Source organism: Agelaius phoeniceus, chromosome 3 (genome assembly GCF_051311805.1).
Source record: "Agelaius phoeniceus isolate bAgePho1 chromosome 3, bAgePho1.hap1, whole genome shotgun sequence".
Taxonomy (NCBI): Eukaryota; Metazoa; Chordata; class Aves; order Passeriformes; family Icteridae; genus Agelaius; species Agelaius phoeniceus.
The window spans coordinates 20366512-20388745 of NC_135267.1; the positions used below are offsets into that span (position 1 = coordinate 20366512).

At 38.4% G+C, this 22234-nt stretch overlaps 1 protein-coding gene across 2 annotated transcripts in view; it reads left to right on the forward strand.

The window, feature by feature from the left end:
* The window catches only part of KCNQ5 (potassium voltage-gated channel subfamily Q member 5), a 280186-nt gene extending 258585 nt beyond the window's left edge, over positions 1-21601 (forward strand). For both annotated transcript variants that reach the window (XM_054630422.2, XM_077174831.1), the window contains 4 exons: positions 6799-6907; positions 14696-14827; positions 15670-15796; positions 16143-21601. In XM_054630422.2, coding sequence (XP_054486397.2) covers positions 6799-6907; positions 14696-14827; positions 15670-15796; positions 16143-17084 — 1310 coding nt within the window. In that variant the 3' untranslated portion in view covers positions 17085-21601. The remainder of the gene's footprint in view (positions 1-6798; positions 6908-14695; positions 14828-15669; positions 15797-16142) is intronic.
* The last annotated feature ends 633 nt before the right edge of the window (positions 21602-22234 follow it).

A 22234-nucleotide genomic window follows, 5' to 3' on the forward strand; every position in this document is an offset into this window, starting at 1 on the left:
CTAAAACAGCCATAGCTCTCTAACCCTTTGCCCCTGTCTATGACCTCCCTCAACAACAATACCTGGAAATCTCCCAGGGCAGGGGACCTCTGAGGACCTTATGGAATATCAGACATATATCAAGTGATATGTTCTACAAGGTCTCGCAGGGAGACAGTCAATTAAGTGTGACATTTAGCTCATTAGTCTACAGTTCCAGATACTATAATATGTTTCTGCAATTTATTTTACAGTTTTTACTTCTTGGATGTGGTATATATAAAATAACAGAAACATGTAGCTAAAAATACACTAAAGCCATAGATTTAGTCACCTTCTTTTACTTTTCTCACATGGCCATCTAAAGTTGCTGGCAAATTGGCTACTATTTATAATAAGATCAGCCTTTCGAGCAGCACAATTATTTTGCATTTAATGAATTGTTTTTAGAAAGTCTCCTGGTCCTCCATATCATCATTCAAAATTAAAAGGATTCCTTTTTAATTAAGCAGTGGGAGCTGTTCCATGAAATATTGCCTGTGCAGAAATTTCTGAGAAGTCAAATAATAACTAAGGGAATGGAATGCTTGAATTTTAGATATTTGGAACTTACTTACATTATATGATAATTGATATAAATTAGGTTTCTGACCTTAAAAAAATTGCACTTACAGAGAAAGAAAACTATGTCATTATATCCAGAATATGTAAAAAAACTTTCCACCAATCCTATCTTCCATTTTAGCCGAACCAGAGGATTTTCAGAAATGCTTTAACATAGATAATGTTGTTAGGGATATTCTTTAAGATACTGTGTGTCATACTGCACTGCAGTTCCCAATGACGTCCTCTTCTCCTCCCCATCTGGAATGCTTTGTCTGTTTCAGGAGCAATATAAGGAATGGGCTATTGATATAGCACTACTGAACTCCCCATCAGTACTGCCAGCGGGTAGAGGCTCTGGTTGGGCAGAGGGCAAAGTTTACAAGCTTGTGCAAAAGTGCTTCTCCTTACAGGAGGCACCAGTTTCCTTCCTTTTCTGAGAAATTTCTTTCTAGCATGGAAATGGCAACTATTTCATAAAAGCTCCCTGTAAACAATATTTTTAAATGTTGTAAGTCTTATTCCCGCTTTCGTATTTTTTCCACTTGAACACTGTTGTCTACTTTGAGGGATTTTGGTGTCACTTTCTACTTGTTCCACCTTCTTCCTTCTTTCTTGATTAGAAGAAAGTCTTGCCTTTTGTTGGTTTCTTTTTCCAGAGATCAAGGAAATAAACACATAATTCACTCCCTTGGGCCTCCTTTTTCTGGCCTCTGCTCTGGAAAGCATGTAAACATGGGCTGCTGCCTTTCCCACTTTGGGGGAGCTTTGGGCATTCTTATTAAGTATGTAATTAAGTTCCATCACAATTAGTATTGCTTTCTTTAGTTTATTTTTCCTATGGAACTTGGTGAGCAATCAAAGTAAAGCAAAGTAAGTGAACTATGCACTGTGAGAGAGTCAGCTTGTTGATGTTTTAAAGCAAAGGCAAAATGGAAAGAAAATCAGTTATAGGGGTAGTGAAGGGATTTTGTATTCATGGTTCAACAAACAGGAGGATAATGAGAGCTTGTGAAGAGGTGAGAAGTTTCATGAAACATATTTGAACAAAGGCACTAGGCTAATACACATTTCATTTATAGAAAAGGAAATTGCATGAATCACATGAACATAAACCATCAAGATGTTTGTACACAGAGTAATTTTTGAGGGGAAAAAAGTAACTGAGATTTTGTGAAACATTCTATGCATTATAGCATCTGTGGGAATACTACAAAATATGTAAAGGATTTTTTTTTTTGAGAATATAGGCTAAATCCCTAACACAGTAAATGCTCATAGTGAAGAAAGGTACTTCAAAGGCAGGGTAAAGTTGAATGACATACACCTACCTTGCAGATACCCTAGGCATTACATAGAGCAGCACTACAGAGGCTCTATTTGCTCACAAAGGAGGCTGAAAGAATGAATAATGAGTATTAAGCTGCTGGCATTGCTTCTCAAGCAAGAGGGTTCATCTGAGCTCAGTAGTCATGTAAGACTAAGGCAGTTTGGAGTCTCATAACAAAGCAGCTGCCTGGACCCCCCTGCTGCAGCAGACCTATGCACTGGCACCTCCCACAGGGACAATCTGTCCCCCAAAAGCTTTGAATTCATGTCCAACTTTACTTACCCAGAAGTTAGATGCACTGAATTACCCACTCATTTTCTTTCTGACCACTCACACAGAAAATGAGTGTCGAGATGAGTGTGTGACAATGGGATGCCCTCCACTGCTGCCCTGGACAGCCAGAGAAGCTCTGCACTCCCATGAGGCTGCTGAGCAAGGTGGAGAACAGGCTGTGGAGCTGCATTATGAATTGCTTGGACTTCAATTCCCAACTCAAAATCTCAATTTTGATAATGATAGTTAAAAACTATGGCTTAAAGTAACTCAATGCCTGTGAAAATTAGGCCACCATCCAATTTCCACCTTGAGTCATAAATTTAAATGAAAAGCAATCTGACATTTTTTCCAAACCAGTGTGTTTTTAACCAAGTCAACACAATACTGTGCTGTAACATGAGTAAGTGCAAGTCATATGCAGGCTATCAACTTCAGGCACCTATTGAGATTTTTCCACATTGTATTGGTTTTGCATGGCCTGGTTCTTGGTAGTGGGGGGGGTTGGGGCACAGAGGTGGTTTCTGTGAGAAGGTGGGCTGTCAGCCTCAGCAAAATTATTTATATCATTCACATGAAGAACCCTAACTACCTCTTCCTCTGTCAGAGTAAGATCTAAGAGCTTCTGAAGGCTTCCAAAACTGAGTCAAAAGGTCTATGTTGGGATCACCGTACCAGTCACTATGTCAGATGCACTTCCATAGGATTATTCATTGTGTTGGCACATACATTTATTAATGCTGGATTGTTGTCGCTAGCATATTGCTGTTCCCAGAAAACAAAAAGTAAAAAATCTTTTTTTATTCTGTTTGACAGGCAGATAATTACTTGAATGTTACTGATACTGAAAGCAAGGAGCTATGAGAGTGATCAGAGCAATGTCAGTTTTCTCAATGCCAAAGCATGTTATTAAACAACAGAAAACACTTCTAAGAAAGGACACATACTATTTACAGAAATAATAAATCAAGCCTTATTAATAACTTTTGCACAGAGTCATATGAAATGCAGCTACAAACTTGTAAATTTTTTTGTTGGTGACATAAAATGCTTTAGAACTGCCTAAGTTTTTTGCCCATTCATTTGTGGTGATAATAAATGACTACAGTTTGCATGAAAAATGCATAAATACTGTGAAAAAAAGGGAAATATCAAGACAATTTTACTGCCTTGTGCATGCCTCTTCTATTTCTTGGTAATTGCTGCTTTGCTGTGTGATTAAATCAAAGACTGTTTGGGAAGAAAGAGGAAGAAATTAAAAAGCAGCAAAGACCAGACAGTAGCCCAAAGTAAATAATGTCAAAGATTATAAGACAATGACAGATGCTTCATCAGTTGTGAAATAAACACGTTCTTTGTTTAAGATCAAAACCCATACTGAATTCTAAATATGCTGGTACTAGAAAAAAGTCTGGATTGTCAAGTGGACTAAGAGCCCTGCTTAAAGAGACATGCAGGGGTTTGTCTAAATGTGTATTAAAAGACATTTGGGCCATTGTTTAGGCCATATTCCTGAGCTGCCCATGGAACAGACTTGAAAGCTGGTTAGCTTGTGGTGGAGGTAGCTGGAGAGAAAGAGAGATGGGGGCTAACCCTAGGAAAGACTGGCAGCAAAGCCAGGGTCATGCAGAGCAGCTGCTGCCCACAGTTCTTTGTGGAACCCACTTGGAATATGCACAGCCACCCCAAAGGAGAGCAGAGGACACAGACAAAGGGTACGGGGAAGGATGTGGATGTGAGCAGGGCTAGGCATGAGCTGGCACTGGGATGTCTAGCTGCCCCAGTAATGCCTAGGAAGGGCTCTCTCTGGGAACAGACAGCAGCTTGGAGAGCATAGCTTAGCCCCATCTGGGAGCTGGCAGAGGTTTGAACAGCTGGAGCTGCTAAAGCAGCCAAACTGACCCCAACTCAGCCCTGACCTCAACGATGAACTTGAGAAGGACAGAAAGCATACAAGTACATCTCACCTCGTAACTATGTGGTACACAACATGAGCTTCCACTGGAAAAATTGGTAAGAATGTGAACTTTGATTTCAGTGGTGTTTTAAGCTGGAATTTTTTTCTCTGAATTGCTACTATGCATTTCCCAAACTTTTTCCCAGGTCTGCTTAGTTTCCTAAAGAAACATTTATGTTTCCCATAGGAATCAAACAAGGCTATAGCTTTTCACAAGCTTTATTGACCTGTGATATTGAGTATCTGCCATAATGAAGAAAATTCATATCAGTGGAATATTAGAAAGAAGAATGTGATTTATTAGGAGCAGCATCTCTTATTAAAGCTGGCTTGAATTTATAAGAATTTTCCAGCATCTGTCTAAAAATTTTTCAGAGTTTTTTATCCACAAGGAAACAACATGAAACACTGTAATTGAACCACACAGTTCTCAAAACAGTTTTGCAAAGATATACTTTAGTAAGGAAGCCCTTTTATTAATGACACTATACTTGGCAGAGGACCCAGGAACCGTATCCGTGAGACAACCATACAGAAACATGTTTATTTTAAACTTTCAGGTTGGAGTCTCCTGTGTCACTGGGTTTAGACAGCTATAGCGCTTGTGATCTGAGCAGTATTTTTCCTAATTTATACTGGCATAACTGAATAGATTTAAACATTAGAGAGTCACTGGAAATACCAATAGCATAAAAAGCTCTGGTTTTAATATGGCACTTAAAAATGAGCTGGGAGATTTCCACACTGGAAGAGGTAACTGGAGAGGCTGATCAGATGTGACACCTGGAAAGTTAGTGTTGTGGAATACTTAGCATGTCCTGAGATGGTGGTTTGGTAGTGTATATACCTATCAAATTAATTATAAAGTTTATTTTAGCTAGTCACATTTCTGGGCAGGGATCCAAATGTTATTGAGGCAGAATGGGTGGAGAGATGTATATTTTATCAATAAGATAAGCCAAGTCAGGAGTGAAGCTCACAAAAGAGTGCAAGAAAAAACCACTGCTGGCATCATTGCAGTCATGACTTACAGTAATAGCACTTCAAAGTTTTGTATGAAAATTTCACTTTTACAGTTTAAAACTTAATTTTTAGTGGTTGCATTTGACTGTTTCATGTGGACTTAAACATTGGCTATAAGCCATCTTTCTTTATTAAGTTGATCTGTCAAAGATGAATTCACCTGTTATTAAAAGCTACAGATGTTTCTCATAAATGTACCAGTTCAGCAAGAGTGATGAAAAAAATATATATGATCCCGAGGGTAATGAACTAGCCAGATTCATTTAAAAAAAAAACCCAACCAAAAAATGTGCATGGCTGAACATTAAATCTGAGAAGAAAACAATGCAGTAATACCAGTTCTGAAGATGCTGTACAAAACTGTTTATGCCAAGATGGCATCCCTATTAGATTTAGAAGGTACCATGACATTTTCAGGCACTTTTGACTGACAAATAATATTTTCCATTTTTAATCTGCAGTCGTCCTGAAGAAGGAATTTGAAAGAATGTCCTGTAATCATTTGTGTCTGACTGTGCTTCAAATCTGCTTATAATTTAAACCCCTGAAATGATTTACTTGAATTGTTTCTGAATAACTATACCTGTTGTTTTAAATAACAGCATGAATGTAGGCAGCAACGTAGGACTGGGAAGAAATCTCCTCTATTACTGAGGGTTACTGAATCCCATCTTTTTTTCTGTGTTTCATGTCACTCCTTTTACACTCTGTTCCTCATGATGAAGTACACTGACCTTCAGTGAAATTCTTCTGAGCACTTGGACTTTATGCAGTTGAAGAAAGATGATTTGGGAGGAAAAGCACCTACCCCAAAGAATTTTCCTGTAGTTCACGTGCCTTTGAAATATAGATGATGTATGGGCATCCATGACCCTGCCCTTCTTGCTCCATTTGCATTCCAGCACATTTTAAGCTTGTAAACCACTTAGTCATGCATTGGTACCTGTTTTATGTATTGAGGACAGTGGACACTTCTGAGATTTCTAGCTAATTCCCAGATGGCAACTCTGCAAGATGGTGTTTAGGAAATGTAAAGGATCCCCTTTTTTTTACAGTAACTTGGCTTAAGTCCCTATGAAAAAGGAAGCCTGGAATACTTACATGGCTCTGAGGTTTAAGGTGACAATTATTCATTCCTGGTAAAAAAGTATTTTCTTTATTTTCACCTGTAGTAATGTGTTGGGTCATTCCACAGCCTGCTTATTAAATGAAATGGATCTTCTCCTTTGTTTTCAATGCCAGGTTGATCCATAGTGGTAAAACTGTAATAATATAACTTCAGCATCTTCTGATTCTGCCATTACATCTGTTAGTTCACTACTTTCCCATAAAATAGAGAATGTGATGAAAAACCATGGGATATCAGGAATAACATGCTGGTTCTCAGCTATTAATTAGTTTGAAAAATATTAGGGCATTCTTCCTTTCTAATTTTTGCTAATTACTCTGGGACTATGTAGGCATTTTATGACACAAGCATAGACACACACAAGTGCATCATATAGTTCATAAACTGATGGAGGTCTGTCATATGTAGTCCTTCTTTTTCCAGAAGCACTGTGCAGGCTGTTAGAAAACACTAAGGAAGAGATTTTTAAATTTCTCTTATTTAATCTGCTCTTATCTTTTGCAGCTGACACCAGTCTTGGAACAGATGATGTTTATGATGACAAAGGGTGCCAGTGTGATGTGTCTGTAGAAGATCTCACCCCTGCTCTTAAAACTGTCATTAGAGCTATCAGGTGAGTAGAAAATAATGAATTAATAAACACTTGAATTTACTTTATTTAGGATACTAATAAACTGCATGTCAATTCATAAAATGATAGTTAGTTGAACTAATTACATGGCTATATTTATTACATAATTAATGCTAATGTATTATGCTTCCTTTCCATTTCAGTTAAATTAAAACATTTTATCAGTTCTGTTATCAGCTTTTCACTATCTAAAAATGTTACATTATTTGACACAGAAAAGAGAGTAATGGATGCTGTTTTCCATTATATTTTATGCTATCCAAACTACAATTTGATGTACTTTTACTGAGTATGTGTCACCTTGCCTGGAAAAGTTATTTCCTTTAAAAGTGTAGGGTTTTATTGCATTTCTATATTCCTGAGACTGTCATATGACGTTTATTGCAAATTTCTTCTGCTAAGAAGAGAATAATTACATTAATTCAATTGTGAAAATCTTGCCTACTACTATCCACTAAACTAAATATAACCCAAATAATTTAAAACAAATAGTCTCATTTTCCAAGAAAATAGTAAACTGCATTGAAACTTATAAAGTTATCTGCATTGAAAGTTTGAACTCACCCTCTTGAGACTGCCAAGGCTATTTATCTTCCAGAGTATTTTGAAGTATAAGTCCTGACAGTCAAAATCCCCACTATGAGGTGTACAGCAACAAGCAAAGAGAGCTCAAGCATTCCCTGTCTGCTGGCAGCAAACCTGAGGTTATTGCTGGGGGTCACCCCACTGCTTCTGCATCACATCAGTGTCCAGCACCTTCTTGGATGCAGGAAGGTAGCCAGACAGACAGGCAGCAGCCAAAAGGAATTTCTGCAAAAATCAATGGAAAGACAATGTTTTCCTGTACAGAAACCCCTGCCTGAGTTTTCTCAGCACCATAGGAAGAAAAAACTTGAGCTTTTTATCACATAATTTCATGCAGTGATAACCTATGGGCTACTAGTATTTCCTTCCCCTTTTCCATTGAGTAAAATGAAGAGAGATAGTGAATAAGGCTGTTTCTGAAACTTTTCTACTAGCACAGACAGCTTGATAGATCATTTGCAGACATCTTTTCCTATCATTTTTCCAACCTGCCTGGAAATGACCTCACAGGACAATTCAGATACCAGGCCTGTGTCCACAGCCACTGCAACTGGCAAGCCAAATGTCACTGCTGAAAACCATCTCTTGCTAGCAATATTTCAGAAGGTGACAGAAGTCCTTTTTTCACAGTGGACAGCCACCCACAAGGCAAGCCTATTCCCTCAAATGGAAAATGCTCACATTAGGAACAGTCAGCATGTCAAAGGTTCTCTGTGATGCTGCATTTTAAACAGACTGGATAACTCTTGGCTCCAGGTGCACCTTGCCACTTGTCCTGGCAAAGGATAATAATTCTTCATACTCCCCAAATTCCTTAAGATTGACTTCACATTTTAATACTTATTTCATGGAGCTCATTTTCTAGGGGGCGCTGGATTGTTCAATGCACCATCTGCATTTTTGCTTGGTGCTCTTGGTCATTATCGGCTCAAATGGAAAGTAACCAAATGTGAAGGATATAGTTGGGAAAATTTCTCCACAGTACCATCCACAGAAATGTTCTAATAAGAGGAGCAAAGGTGCAAGATTTGATTATTTCAGACATGTACTATTTAACTGATGAGGATCAAATTTTTATATTATCTCCAACTTTTACTCTGCATGCCTGGCCTTCTAGAAAAACAACTCATGTCACCACTGAGGCTGAATGTAAGAATCTCCACTTGCCATCAATTACCCATTAATCTCTCCCATCTCCCTGCAAATTTTAGTGTTTTGCAGGATGACAAGTGACACATGCATCTTGCTTCAGAAACTTACCTTTGTTTGACATCTGTAAGGCAGTCATATGCCATGATCTTGAGACTTCTGTATATGCTATACTTTAATCTCTCAAAATCAAGAGACTGATAATTCAGTTCATCAGGTAGCTGATACACCTCTTTCTGATTATTCAGAGTATCTGTTACCAGACTACACTGGGATCTATGCAAACATCTGAAGAAGGATCTGAGACTCTATATAGTAACTGTAGAATTTCAAGATGATAACATCTGCCTATATGGAAACTTTGTGCCTCATTTTGAAGTTTGTTTTTAGAAACAGCTTTGAATTGCAAAGGCAGTGGGGGAGGGTGAAGGCTGGTTTTCCTGTCATGCTGGTATACAGAGGCAGGCAAAGACAGAAGGCACTTGCATAGTTTTATGATGCACTAGGAAAAGACCCCAAATATAAACACAGACAGCTGAATCCGTTTTTGATGCATCAACTTGAAAAATTGCTATAAGGGAGTCCAATTATTTTTTCCTGCTTACACCTGGGTATAAATTGTTTTACAAAGACACAAATGGCACTTTTATTTTCAGAGGAAAAGAAATCAACAAAATTAATTCATGCCTGTGGGTTTACAGAGGTAGGTCCTCTCTCAGTTTTGGAATCAAAACATTTGGGGTGAGATTTTTTTTCTGTGCAAGGTGCTTAAAATATGCTGCTTACTCTCAGGTTGTACAGCCTTGAAATAGCAAAAGACAAAAACTAGTTTATTTATTGTTTTTCATTTTGGTAATTTCAAAGTCTACTGTGTCAGTTTTGACCTTGTTTACTTATATATTTTCCAGGGCTACTTTATTTTTCAAAGCAGCTTTTTAAGTAAACAAACCCCCTAACTTTCATTTTGTTATAGCCAAAACAAAGGATGGAGAAAACAGTCCTTTCCTGAAAAAGTTCTCAACATTTTGGTCCTTTCCAAAAAAGACAGGACTCTCAACTAGTCCTGCTGAAGACCCACCAGGCAAACCTGTCTGGTAGCATGTCAAGCTCCCACTCTGCTCTCAAAGCCTCCTAAACTGAGTCTTTTATCTCATGTGCTGCCCTCTCCATCTCCTCTTACTCCACAAGCTCTCTGCCAGGAAAGATCAACTGAGGGATAGGGAAAGTAAGGAAAAGCTGCTTGATGGACAGTGTTGGGTGAGCAGGGAACAGATGGGCAGTGTGGTGAAACATGGTGTGCACTGCAGCATGCCTTGGGCCCAGTCAGGATCAGTCCTGCTCATCCATGGCTCCAGCTGGGATCAGAGCAGTGCACAAAGCAGTCCTTGCTAACAATGCACTGAGTCTGTGTGCCAGCAGGGTCTTCAGCACTACTCAACCATCCCCAGACTTGTTGTGAACAAAAAGCCATTAATATCCTGCAGAGTTCCTGCAGACTAACAAAAAACATTGCCTTTTCTAGCTCAGCTAATTCATAATGATGAATGTTTATAAAAGAGACTAAAAGGAAGATTAGGATACCTTGTTTCCCTATATTGTGATATCTCTGATCATTTTCCATAGCAAGAAGCACTCATTTCAATAATACTTCCCACATGGAAATGATGGAATTACTGTACTATTTATGGAATATAAAATGAAATTTGAGAAGCAATATATGCAATAGAAAATAACTGCAATGGCAGGAAGATGAAAGTACTGACCTAATAGGTCTTTTCTCTCTTTAACTCTAGTGATTGCAAAGATATGTTTTCATTTGGTGCTAAGGAAAAAAAAAAAACCTGTGGCTAAATGTAATGAAACTTGAGAATTCTAGAGCTGATAAGCTGTATAGTTGAACAGTCATACATATTTAACAGACAAAGATGGAAAATATGATTTACCATTTATGTTCAGTCTTTACAATGTTCCTGCAATACCTATAAAATGCATTTTTAGTAGCCATTTTTAATTTGTTCAAAGTAGTGTTTCAGAATCCCCTTTTTCTTTTAAATCCAAACACATTGTTTATTTTCTGCCAGATGGTATTCAGAGCCTAGGCAAGGCTCTTATACATGTGTTCGGCTAGGACAGCGCTGTACTTGGGGGAAAATCATGTTTCTGGCTGCTAGGGGATGAGTCAGGTCAAGACAGGAGAGAGAAGACAATTTTGACTCACTTGCCTCACATGTAGTAGAACTGTGTCTCAAACACCTTTGTCCCTTGGCCTCTCTGTGTTGGATCCTGATCTCTTCTGCACATTGCATTTTACCAGGAAGAAGGGATATTTGGCAAGGTAAGGGTAGTGAGACAGAAGCACCAGCACAGCTAAATCTCTATGCACCCACTTTCCTGATGTTATAGGTGAGCAAACAACCTGTGGTCACCTCACCTGGCTATGGATAAAACAACCTACCTGTCTTTTAATAGTCAAGGCAGTAACCATGTATGGTTCCACCTGAATTCCAGTAGAATGAAGCTCCATTTCTTCCTGAGATCATGACAAGACTGACAAGACACAGCTTTGAAAACAATGGCATGAGTTTGACAGGGCTGCACCAAGGATTAGAGATGCTCTAACCTGGTGCCAGCCTCAGGAAAGTGCACTAAATAACAAGCAAAACAGCTTTTAATACTGGACCAGGCATCATGAATGCAAATTAAAATGCAGTGAATGTGAATGCCAGGGAAGATATGCAACATGCATGTACAGAAAACACTGTCATTTTCGAGCAAGGCTGGTCCTGCATCCGAGAACAGATAAATGAAATGGGCGCTGCTCTTGGCCACTATAGGTCAATATGACAAAAGTTGGTACTGGACCTGTAACTTTCCACAAATTATCAGGGTACAGAAAGATTAGGGGGACCTCTAGTTTAGCTATTAATTCTACACAAAGCACTTTTATGTATTGATCTGCTTCAACAGACTATTTTTTTTCTGCTTTTCTCTGCATTCATGACTGAAGCAAGCTACTTTTTATGACTCTTACCAGAACACTGTCATGCCTGTGGCTTGGGTGTGTTTACAACCGTGTATCGTCTGTCACATTAGATCTCAGTTATAAAATGCCACCTTGCTGCTCCCATAGGGGATTGAAACAGGCAGAGGAAGTTTTACAAAGCCGCGGGGCCCGCACGGCCTCGCCCTCAGCAGCGGCAGCGGCGGCGGCGGCGCCTGTGACGGGCCTTGCTCGCCCCCTGCTGGCCCCGCTGGGAAGGGCAGCCCGGGCCCGCCCTGCCCCGCCTGGCTCGGGGCTGCTGCGCCGAAACTCTGCGGGAGCGGCACTCGGTGCTCATTTCCCCTTTTGTACGGACAGGTTACCTGCCACTACCTTTGTTTTTATCCCACAGGAACTCACAGTCTACGTAGCTGTACATCGTCTCTCAGGGTGGGTGTCCAAACATAAGGAATCGTGCAGTGGTTTGGGTAAAAGTGACCGTAACAACCATTTAGTTCCGACCACCCTGCTATGGGCAGGGACACTTCCCATTCGGTCGCTCCAAGGTTGCTTGGGTCTTGAGGTCAGCTTGCTCCAAACCCCATCCAACGTGCCTTGAACACTGTCAGGGATGGGGCATCCACAACTTTCCTGCATGATCTGTTCCAGAGCCTTACCACCCTCACAGTAAATTAATTACATAGTGATTTCAAGATACGGGATGCCAACTGATTTTATAAAACTGACACTAAATAACTATGGAGATTCAACCAAACTAATAATTGAAAAGCAGCTGCAAGACTCCATCACTGCAAAGGATTCAGCTTTTCATTTTCTTAGTTAACTTGCAGGCCTTTAAAATGAGTTTTTTTAATAGTGCAATATTTTTTGTACAGTTTATGTAAAATTTTGTGCGCTTGAACAAGAAGAAGTAAGCAATATGGGTCTGTTCCAAACCCTGCTGAAGTTAATTAAGATGGAATCACACGAGCTAATACCTAAACCAGAAATAGTACAGTTACAGCTCACTGTAGTGTAGTACAGACACAGCTGTGATGCTTTCAATTCTATTTGACTTCTAAACATTATGAACAAACTGCCTTGATAAGCAAAAAAAGTGTTATAAAGCTGCAAAGTAGTAATGAAGACTTTTGTGCTAACTGATTAAGAAGCTTCCATGGTTCTTAATAATAATTAGTCTTCTGCCTCTTCCCTTGTAAAACCACCCACTTGTGGTAAATTCAGTTGTCTTCAATTATGCCAATAATCATCTGGCTCTTCTTTTCTAATAGAGTTTCATATTTTTACTTTATTAAATGCATGAAGTAAAACATTGTGACCACCGAAACATAATAATAGTAACAACAAAACTATTATACTGTCTTATATGTCAGCTGCATGATTCATTCTTCATAACCTCAATAAAAAACTAGATTCAGAAGATTAGGTTGTCATGGTCCTACAAACCAACATCTTGGCATAATTTGACAACTAAACCAAAAAAAGAAAAAAAAAGAGAAAAAAATCTGCATCCCAGATTCATAACTGCTTCACAGGCTTCCAGATTACAAAATATCCCAAAAGCCATTGGTCTGTAGAACCAGCTGGTAATGCAAAAGAGAAAAGCCCATGATCCAATATATTTGAAAGTGCATGGAGATCAGTCCTGAAGTGTCAAGTTGATGGACTGCTCCTAACAGGCCTTTTCCACTTTTAATTACTATAATCAGAATCATAGTTCAAGTTCTATTCCAGTGACAAACAATCTCATTTTTAACTGAAAGTCACCAGAATGGGAAATACCAACAAGCTAAGTACTGTGAGAAAAGGCTGACATTACCTGTAAGAATATTTATGTATGATACAAAAGTCAGTAGAGGATCACTATATACTATCAGTACAACTCTACATACCTATTATCATAATATCTGTCCTATTTATATGAAGAATGACTTTTCTAAATTCCACTAAAACATTAATAATCAATTTTTATCAGAAGGTGAAAACCATGTTTTGAGTTTTATTATAATTTGTTGTCTTACAGCTGCTAAATACATATCATAATAAACCCAGAGGGAATATACTATCATGAATATTGGCATTTGGGATACAATACCAATTTACAACCTCTGCTTTTTCAATTGCAATAGATATCAACTATCAGCAGTCTGGCCCTAATAGGAATTCATAAGCAGAACAGGCCAGCATGGCTAATACATCTGATCCCTTGTCTCCTCTTCTAATTCCTATGTAAACCAAGGAAAATTTCATGTTCTACCAGCTGACTGGGAAAATCATCTCACTGTCATTTACTTTCCAAATTTGTCATTTTTACTGTTTAAAATTTGCGATTTTATATCAAGCTTTCTATTCTAAGAAGAGCTACTCAGGGGACATCACATGTTCACGTCACATATCACAGAAACTTGTGCAAGACTCACATAAAAACATGTATGCCATTCATCAATTTTGCATATTTACTGTTACCTGAAAGCTTACTATTCTGCAGTAAAGTTCAAGGAAAAAATCATGAATGCTAATTAAGCAATAATTCCTATATATTCCAGTAGGGAACAAACATGAAAACTTCTCTTCAGCTTGCAAAACTTGGTCTTAAGTCAGCTAAATAAGTTGAAAAAAAATATTTAGGCCTGAACATTAACTAAAAAATAAAAACTGATGAAAACTTAATAGGGTGCTTTTTTTAGTTCCCACAAAGAGGAGAGCAAGGAACTTAAAATGAACACCAGAACAAGAATACTATAATCTATTCACTAAAGAAATCTTTCCTGTAACAAGAACAGAAGTATCTTATGCACAAATGTAGCTGACATTATATCTCACTAAAGTCAGAGAAACTAATCCCAGGTTTAAGTCAGGCATATCTTTCATATCAAACACCTAGCATAAAAAAAGTCGAACAGGTATATACACTAAACCTGCTCTGCAGTCTTTAAAACAGTGTTACCTGATCTCTCAAGCAATTTTGTCAGTGAAATAAACCTATGGTTCCAGAACTGTTGAACATTAACCTATAAAATGCTTTTCCCCCACAGAATTATGAAGTTTCATGTTGCAAAGAGAAAGTTTAAGGAAACGCTTCGCCCATATGATGTCAAAGATGTCATTGAACAGTATTCAGCAGGTCATCTAGACATGTTATGCAGGATTAAGAGTCTTCAGTCACGGTAAGGAAGGAATTAGTTACACTCTGCATAAGCATCTCATGTCATTCACTGCATAAAGTATATTGGCAATGTTTAACATTTCTGTGTTACGCAGCCTCTCTTTCTGTGAACACAGCTGAGCCAGAAATTAAATTGTGGGCAAAACCAAAAAAACCCATATGTGTCCAAATTTATCTCAGAAAACGGAAGTCTGAAGAATAGAAAAGGTAATCCTTTATCTGTAAAGTCCATTTGTAAACAAGGACTTTAGTCAAAAGGCTGAGGAAGACATTGAGAACTGCCTCTTTCCCATCCCATACTTCTTCTTTTCACATTAAAGAAATTGAGAACTACTGGTAATGTAGTATTTATGTAGGTTTTATGTTAGAGATTCCCAGCAACAGTAATTAAAAAACCAAACCAAACAACATTACATCATATTTATCATTATCAGAGAAGGTTAGGCATTCCTGCTTCAAACTGACAAGTCTCCCAGGAGTGGATGTTGTTAGGATGGGAGAGCTGGGAGTGGCACTGGTATGTTTGTTTCTCTATAACATCAAGCCGCTAAGAGAGGCCACCTCTTCTTTCCCCCTTTCAGTGAGTCTAGTCTTGGCTTTCCCAGATGATGGCTAAGTTCTGGCTCCTGGTTAGTGCCAACAAAAAAGAAAAGCAGTCTAATATGTTGAAAAATCATTCCTTTTTTTTTTTCTTCATTTCCCTTAATTAATAAAATTGTTTATCTTCTTCTTGAGTGCTTTCCTGAAGTACTGTGATTTTTATTTTTAACATATAAATATAGCAAACACTTCCACATTTATGCCAGTTCTAGGAATGGCAACAGCTTTTGGTTTCTCTTACAGCGTGGACCAAATTCTTGGGAAAGGACAAATCACAGCAGATAAAAGAAGCAGAGAGAAGAATCCTGCAGAGCATGAGACAACTGATGATGTCAGTATGTTAGGGCGGGTAGTCAAAGTGGAGAAACAGGTAGAGTGATTATCTGTGTTACTTCATCTTGCTTTATTGCTCATGCCTTTTCTGTGTTTTATTGCCAGTTTCAAAAGCTAAACAGATTAATTTTTTTTCTATTATCTGCTTCATTTACACATTGAAATAAAAATTATAGGCATCTTATTACCTTAACCTCTTCTCCCCTTTTCTCAGCTTGCTTATGAAAAATGTACATGGCTTCTGACATTCTTTTTCAAGGATCAATAGTGTACATCAAGCTACTTCCATTTTTCTCTTCAGCAGTTACATTTTCCCTTTGCTTGCGTTCCAGATATTTTTAATTAGTATTTGGCACTAATGTTGACCTTTTCCTCTTGTATAGGTACAATCCATTGAATCAAAACTGGACTGTCTATTAGATATTTATCAACAAGTTTTGCGAAAAGGATCTGCATCTGCACTCACCTTGGCTTCATTTCAAATGCCAGCTTTCGAGTGTGAGCAGACTTCTGATTATCAGAGTCCATCAGACAGCAAAGATTTGTCTAATTCTGCACAACTTAGTGGATGTGTATCCAGATCAGCTAGTGCCAATCTGCCTCGTGGCCTACAGCTTATACTGACACCAAATGAATTCAGCACTCAGGCTTACTATGCTTTTAGTCCAGCTATGCATAGTCAAGCAACACAAGTGCCAAATGATGGACCTGCAACGGTAAATAATACATCAAACCAAATAAACCAGACAACTAAGCCAGCAACTCCGACAACATTGCAAATACCACCCTTCTCATCGATGAAGCATATCAATAGGCCTGAGCCCATTCATATTATTCCTGTAACCACACAGGAAAATATTTCTAATGTCACCGCTTGCCTTGTTGCATCAAAGGATAATGGACAAGTTGCACAGCCTAGTGTGACAAAGGATCTCACATGGAGAAAAAGTCTGGATACAGAAGGGGAACCTTTGCTCTCAGTTAAACCTGTAGTGCAAATGGATTTAGGAAAATCTTTATCTGTACAAAACCTTATACAGTCAACAGAAGAACTGAATATACAGATTGCTGGCAGTGACTCCAGTGGTTCCAGAGGTAGCCAAGATGTATACTCCAAATGGAGGGAGTCAAAATTATTTATAACGGATGAAGAGTTGGAGACAGAGGCAGGGACAGAGACTACTGAAGCCATCTCACGCCCGTTAGTGGAAACAACTCTCTCTGCTGACTCTCTAAGGACTGGAATATCAAGATCATCTCAAAACATCTGCAAGCCAGGGGATGGTACAGAAGCACTCAATCTGCTCCATGTCAAACTTAAATAACTTCTGGCTTTCTCCATTGGCTGGGTCATTCCTCTAGTCATACATATCATAGCATGAACTGTTTTGAAAGCCTTTTTAATAAGATAAAATCACAAAAATCAGGATGAATCTGCAAAGCAGTTGAATGAGCCCATATTTCCTAGTTGCATGAAAAAGCATGTCTAAGCAATGGCTAACATCCAAATTTACACCTACAGTACAGCAGCCTTTCATGTAGTACAGTAGGTTTAAACAATGAGTTGCCTACAAAGCTAATGCTGCAGGATGTATCAAAAAACAAAAAATTGAGCATTTAGACCTTGTGCTGTTTCTATGGGGCAGAAGTAAAAAATCTTAAGGTTTAAAGCACTTTGCTTCTGAACTGATAATATATATATATAATGTCCTGATTTAGATGATAGTTTATGTTTACAACAAAAAGATTATCTACAGCTGCTAGCAAGGTACCAAGGAAATGAGTAACATGGGGTTAGAAATGGCTGACAGTCGCAAGATACACACATTAACTTATCAGTAATCAGTTATTTTTAGCTCTGAAGAACAGTATGTTAATACCTGTCCAGTGCTGTGGCAGAAGTACCTGACACACCACTGTCACATTGTTCTTTATAACAAGAACTATTTTGTTACAAAAAGTTTATATTTTAAGGATTGGGTCTGGCCTCAGAAGTGGATAACGTGGGTGACTGCACTGAAAATTCAAGGGAATCTCTCCTTCTTCTAGTCTCATTGAGAAGCTGACTTGTGAATCTGAACCATTTTGGCAGCAGTAGGTGAGGGAAGGAAGCAGGTGCTGCCTTTATTGTAGAAGCAATATTTCTTCTTGTGAAAATTTTGGCAATTTTCCTTGCAGTCCCAACCTGATACTACAACAGCACTTTCATAAGGCTGGACAAGAAGGGAAAATGAGGAACGGAAATACAGAGTAAAACTAAGGAGGACAGAAGGGATAAAGACAACACAATCAATGGGAAAATAAATAAATAATAATGTGGATTTAGATGGGCAGGAAGGGAAATCATCCCAGAAAATAAAACAAGAAAGGCAAAGAAGGAAAAAGTTACATGTTTGGTTTTTTTCTCACAGATACTAAGTGTTATTAAAAAAAAAAAAAAGCTACACAGGCAAGGGCTTGTTGCTTTTTTAATAAAAGGGGAAGAGGAGAGAGGGAAAATGGTCCCACTCTTAGCTCAACACTATGTCCCAACTACAGTAATTTATTGTAAACTTTCCAACAACACAGACTCACTGACTCCTTCCTGCTAAAACCCAAATTTTCAAATTCAAAGCCTGAGCATCAGACTGAGCATTCCTGCCTGATACACCCTCTTTTCTTTTCTTACTCTAGCCTACATGTCATTTCTGCTGAGGTGCAGGAGCAGTGTTAGTGCCTGCCTGCACATCCCCAGCAAGGCTTTGCCACTGGGAGAACCCTTTGCAGAACCTAAATGGGCTTTCACTCTTCCCAGCTGAATGAGGTTTCTGTGTGTTGCCTCCTGCCAGATTGTCACCCCACCTGCACCACAGGCTTGTAGACAACCCAGCTTGGGCTCAGCTTCCCTCTAGCAGCAGGAATATCGAATGTACGGGTGTGCCAGTGCCAGCTCACTCAGGGCAGTGTTTTCTCAAGGCCCAGACCCGCTGGGAACTCGCTATGTACATCAAAAACATCACTCCAGTCTTAACTGTGGCTAAATGCTGTAGATTGTATTGTGAAGGAGCTGATCTGTTTACTATGAAACCATTGTAACTTATGCTTCCATTTGCTTTACAGAAGTATTCCTGGATGTTACATGAGAACTTTATTATGTGAAAGTACGTGCAAACTGTAGAGTGTATATATTGTGTCATTATACGGGGTCCATGGATGGTACACTGTGTTCCATGGCTTATGCCGGAGCAAACTTCAGTTGTTAAATCCTGAAAGACACCTTGAAGCACAATTTCCTCACCGCTGATTTGCCATATAGCTCACCACATTCAGCCTTTCCTGTTTTCCTTTATGTGCAATCTGACCATACCGAAGCCTGATTACAACAGCAATTTTGTGAGGATAAATACATTTTTTTCCACATCTCAGTTCACTTAACTGTTAACTTATTTGAATGTCTGCAGTTTATCCAGACAGATATGTAAGTTTAAAGTATTGAAAATTTTAAGATTATAATAGTTTTTTAGGCTACTTTTTCCTTTTTCCTGTTCATGGTGCCTTTCTTGCCTTTCATGTGAAGCCTCCTGCTGACCTAAGAAGCATCAATGTGCTGTGAGGTTCAGTTAAGGAGCAAGCGGTTGGGCACATAGCAGCTGTGTGTCCACAGTGAAACTCCCTTCCCCTCCTTGACGAGACTGAAAATCCAAGGCATCATGAATTGGACACCACTCTTCCACCTTCATCTGCAGGAGCAGATGGTTGCACCCCCATTGCGGCCGAAGGCGCCAATGGGAGAACTGAGCAATGGCCCTGCCTGTCCTGACTGCACAGGAACAGGGCCTTGGGGTTTGCTGATAATTTATCTCACAGAAACTTGGTATTTTTGCCTTAAATGAGATGCTTGAGTCCTTCTAACTTTAAGTTAATTTATTTAATACAGTTTTGTGCACAAAAGAATGAGTTCTATAAATTATGTATGAAAATATTAATGTCTTTACAAAGTACTGATAAACCCAGAAGATCGTATCTTTTCAAATTAAGGTTTAAAATTCTAATTTTTTTCTTTTATGCTCACCATTATTATTTTTGTAGATGCAAGTCTTATCATATAGGGTTTTTTAACATTATATTGATAGAAAATAGAAAGAGTAGTGAATATATGAGATTTTAAAGAGGAAGAATTGTTTGTTTGGACTTTTATAAGCTTTACTCATATTTCCTCATGAGAAGTTTCTACACTCTCTCTTTAAAAGACAGTGTCATGACTGACAGTCATTCATTGGTTTCACAAAAGAAGGGCCTATCTGGCTTCTCTTGTCCTGAGCTCCTTATTTAAGTCCAGCTCATGACAACTAATAAGAATTGTTCATGAGTCAGGACAAAGAATTTTATTTTTAATTTTTTTTCTGATTAACAATCCACTCAAGAATTATTTGAAGAGAGAAGTTGAAATTAAGTAAGAGCTTCAGGACTTAAGCCTTATCTAAATAACTGTTTTCTGGTCAGCATGTTCTTCTACCTGAATGAAGAGAGAGCTGAAAAGAATGGTTTCAATGACTATTATTTGTTCAAAAATTTGTATTTGCTCCTGGCTTATATGATCTATACTTTTTATTTAAAAATGAATATGATGTTTTAGCCTAGGGTTCAAGATTGCAAAGATCATACACTTTTATTTACAGTGCCCACAGTTGTTCCATATGTTTTTGAGACACTCCTACTTAGAGTGACTGCTCTCATTGTAGTATGGTGATGAGTAATTCACCTGCTTTTCTGTGATAAGTCAAATCATGCTGAATTGCTGATGTATAGTAGAACATCTGATGTATAGTAGTATTTCTGGATTGGGACCTGCAATCCTTACTCAAGCAAAAATTCTATGGAATTCATTCATTCTATGAAATTCAAGAATTTTTCTTGAATTGGGAACTCAGATTCAAATCCTGATTTTGTTGGGCATCTGTTTGAAGTGAAAATGGTAATATTCCAGTTATTTCCTGAGGAAACTAATACTTAGCTGACTTTACCCTTGTCACATTGACTATATAAAAAATAACGCACAAAGTACTGATATAAAAATGGAAGGAGAGAAGTGACATTTTTTAAAAGCACAGAGAAAATCAGAATATTCAGAAAGTAGGAATAAGCAGGAAAAGAAAATATAACAGCAAAGGAATGGAGGAAAAAAGGGTTTAAACACCCGAGGCTAAATTCATCCTTGGATGGCTTCACTGACTTCAATGAATTCACTGCCCAGCTGGGTGAAGCTCAGCCTCCATTGGGATAATCAGACTCAGTTACATTGACCTTACAGGAACTGAACAACCTGTACCAGAAAGGAACTTGCCTCTCTGGGCCAACTTTTATCCTGACTTATATGTCATGCAATCCTTTTGGATTCACTGGGTTTGAATGAAATACGGAAAAGAATTTGTCCCAGGTATTTCTGCTTCACATTTTTTTTCAAGTGTGTTAATTGACTTTATTCAAATGGATTACAACATCACACAATGTGCTGTCACTGTCTAAAAATATTAATTTGTTTTTGAAATAAGATTTGTCCCCTGCAACGTCAGTGGAAGCATGTAATATTTAATATTTTCCTATCCATTCATCTGGATGCAAATGTGGCCATTCACTCAGCTGTGGCCACACACAGGACAATTTGACATATCCAATGTCATCTGCTATTGGAAGCGTTTTTGACTTCTTTGAAAGACAAAAAGAAAGTTTCGTAGCAGGCTTAGAAAGTACGATGGCTGCTTCCACTGACACTGCAACATTAGCCAGTACATTACAATGTTAATTGTAAATTCTTGGCAAAGTTGAATCCATATTGTTGTTAATAAAAATGACTTGAAAAGTACCGTGACTACTGAGTTTTTTCCTTATATAAAAGATTGTATGGTGTGACCACATATCAGGTAAGAAAAAACAATTAATCTTGTTCATTGGTTTCCTTTTGAAGTTTTGTAATTCTTTAATAAGTGAACCAAAACACTACAAAGGAAGTTTATTAGAATAAAATGTGCAGAAACCAGTCTGACATGTTCAGTTTCTGGTAACTGTTCACAGCAGTTTACTTTCACATAATGTTGCAGCTCCTTTATGAAAATGAGCTTGGAAGTTATTGCTGCCTTCCCTGTTAGATGAAGTGCAATGGATTCAGTATTGGCAATCAGGGACCTGTGTGGGGAGCAGGATTTCTCATGGAAGGACATCTGTCATCTCAGTTAACTTGAGGCCTAGGTGAAGCCATTTGTTCTGCATTTGACTGTGAAAGTTGCTGTAGTAGAATGTCACTGCACCAAACCTGAACCACTCATTTGCAACATGCCTCCTTTCGCCACTGTGCTCTTCCTACAGCCTGGCTGAAGACAAGCTTCACTATTTGAGTGTAAAATACTAAATACATAGAGCCTCTTCTTGTGCTGAAGTCACTGCCTTTGTGGAGGCTTCAAGATCGGACCCAGATATCTCAATGTGCAGGTGATCCCCA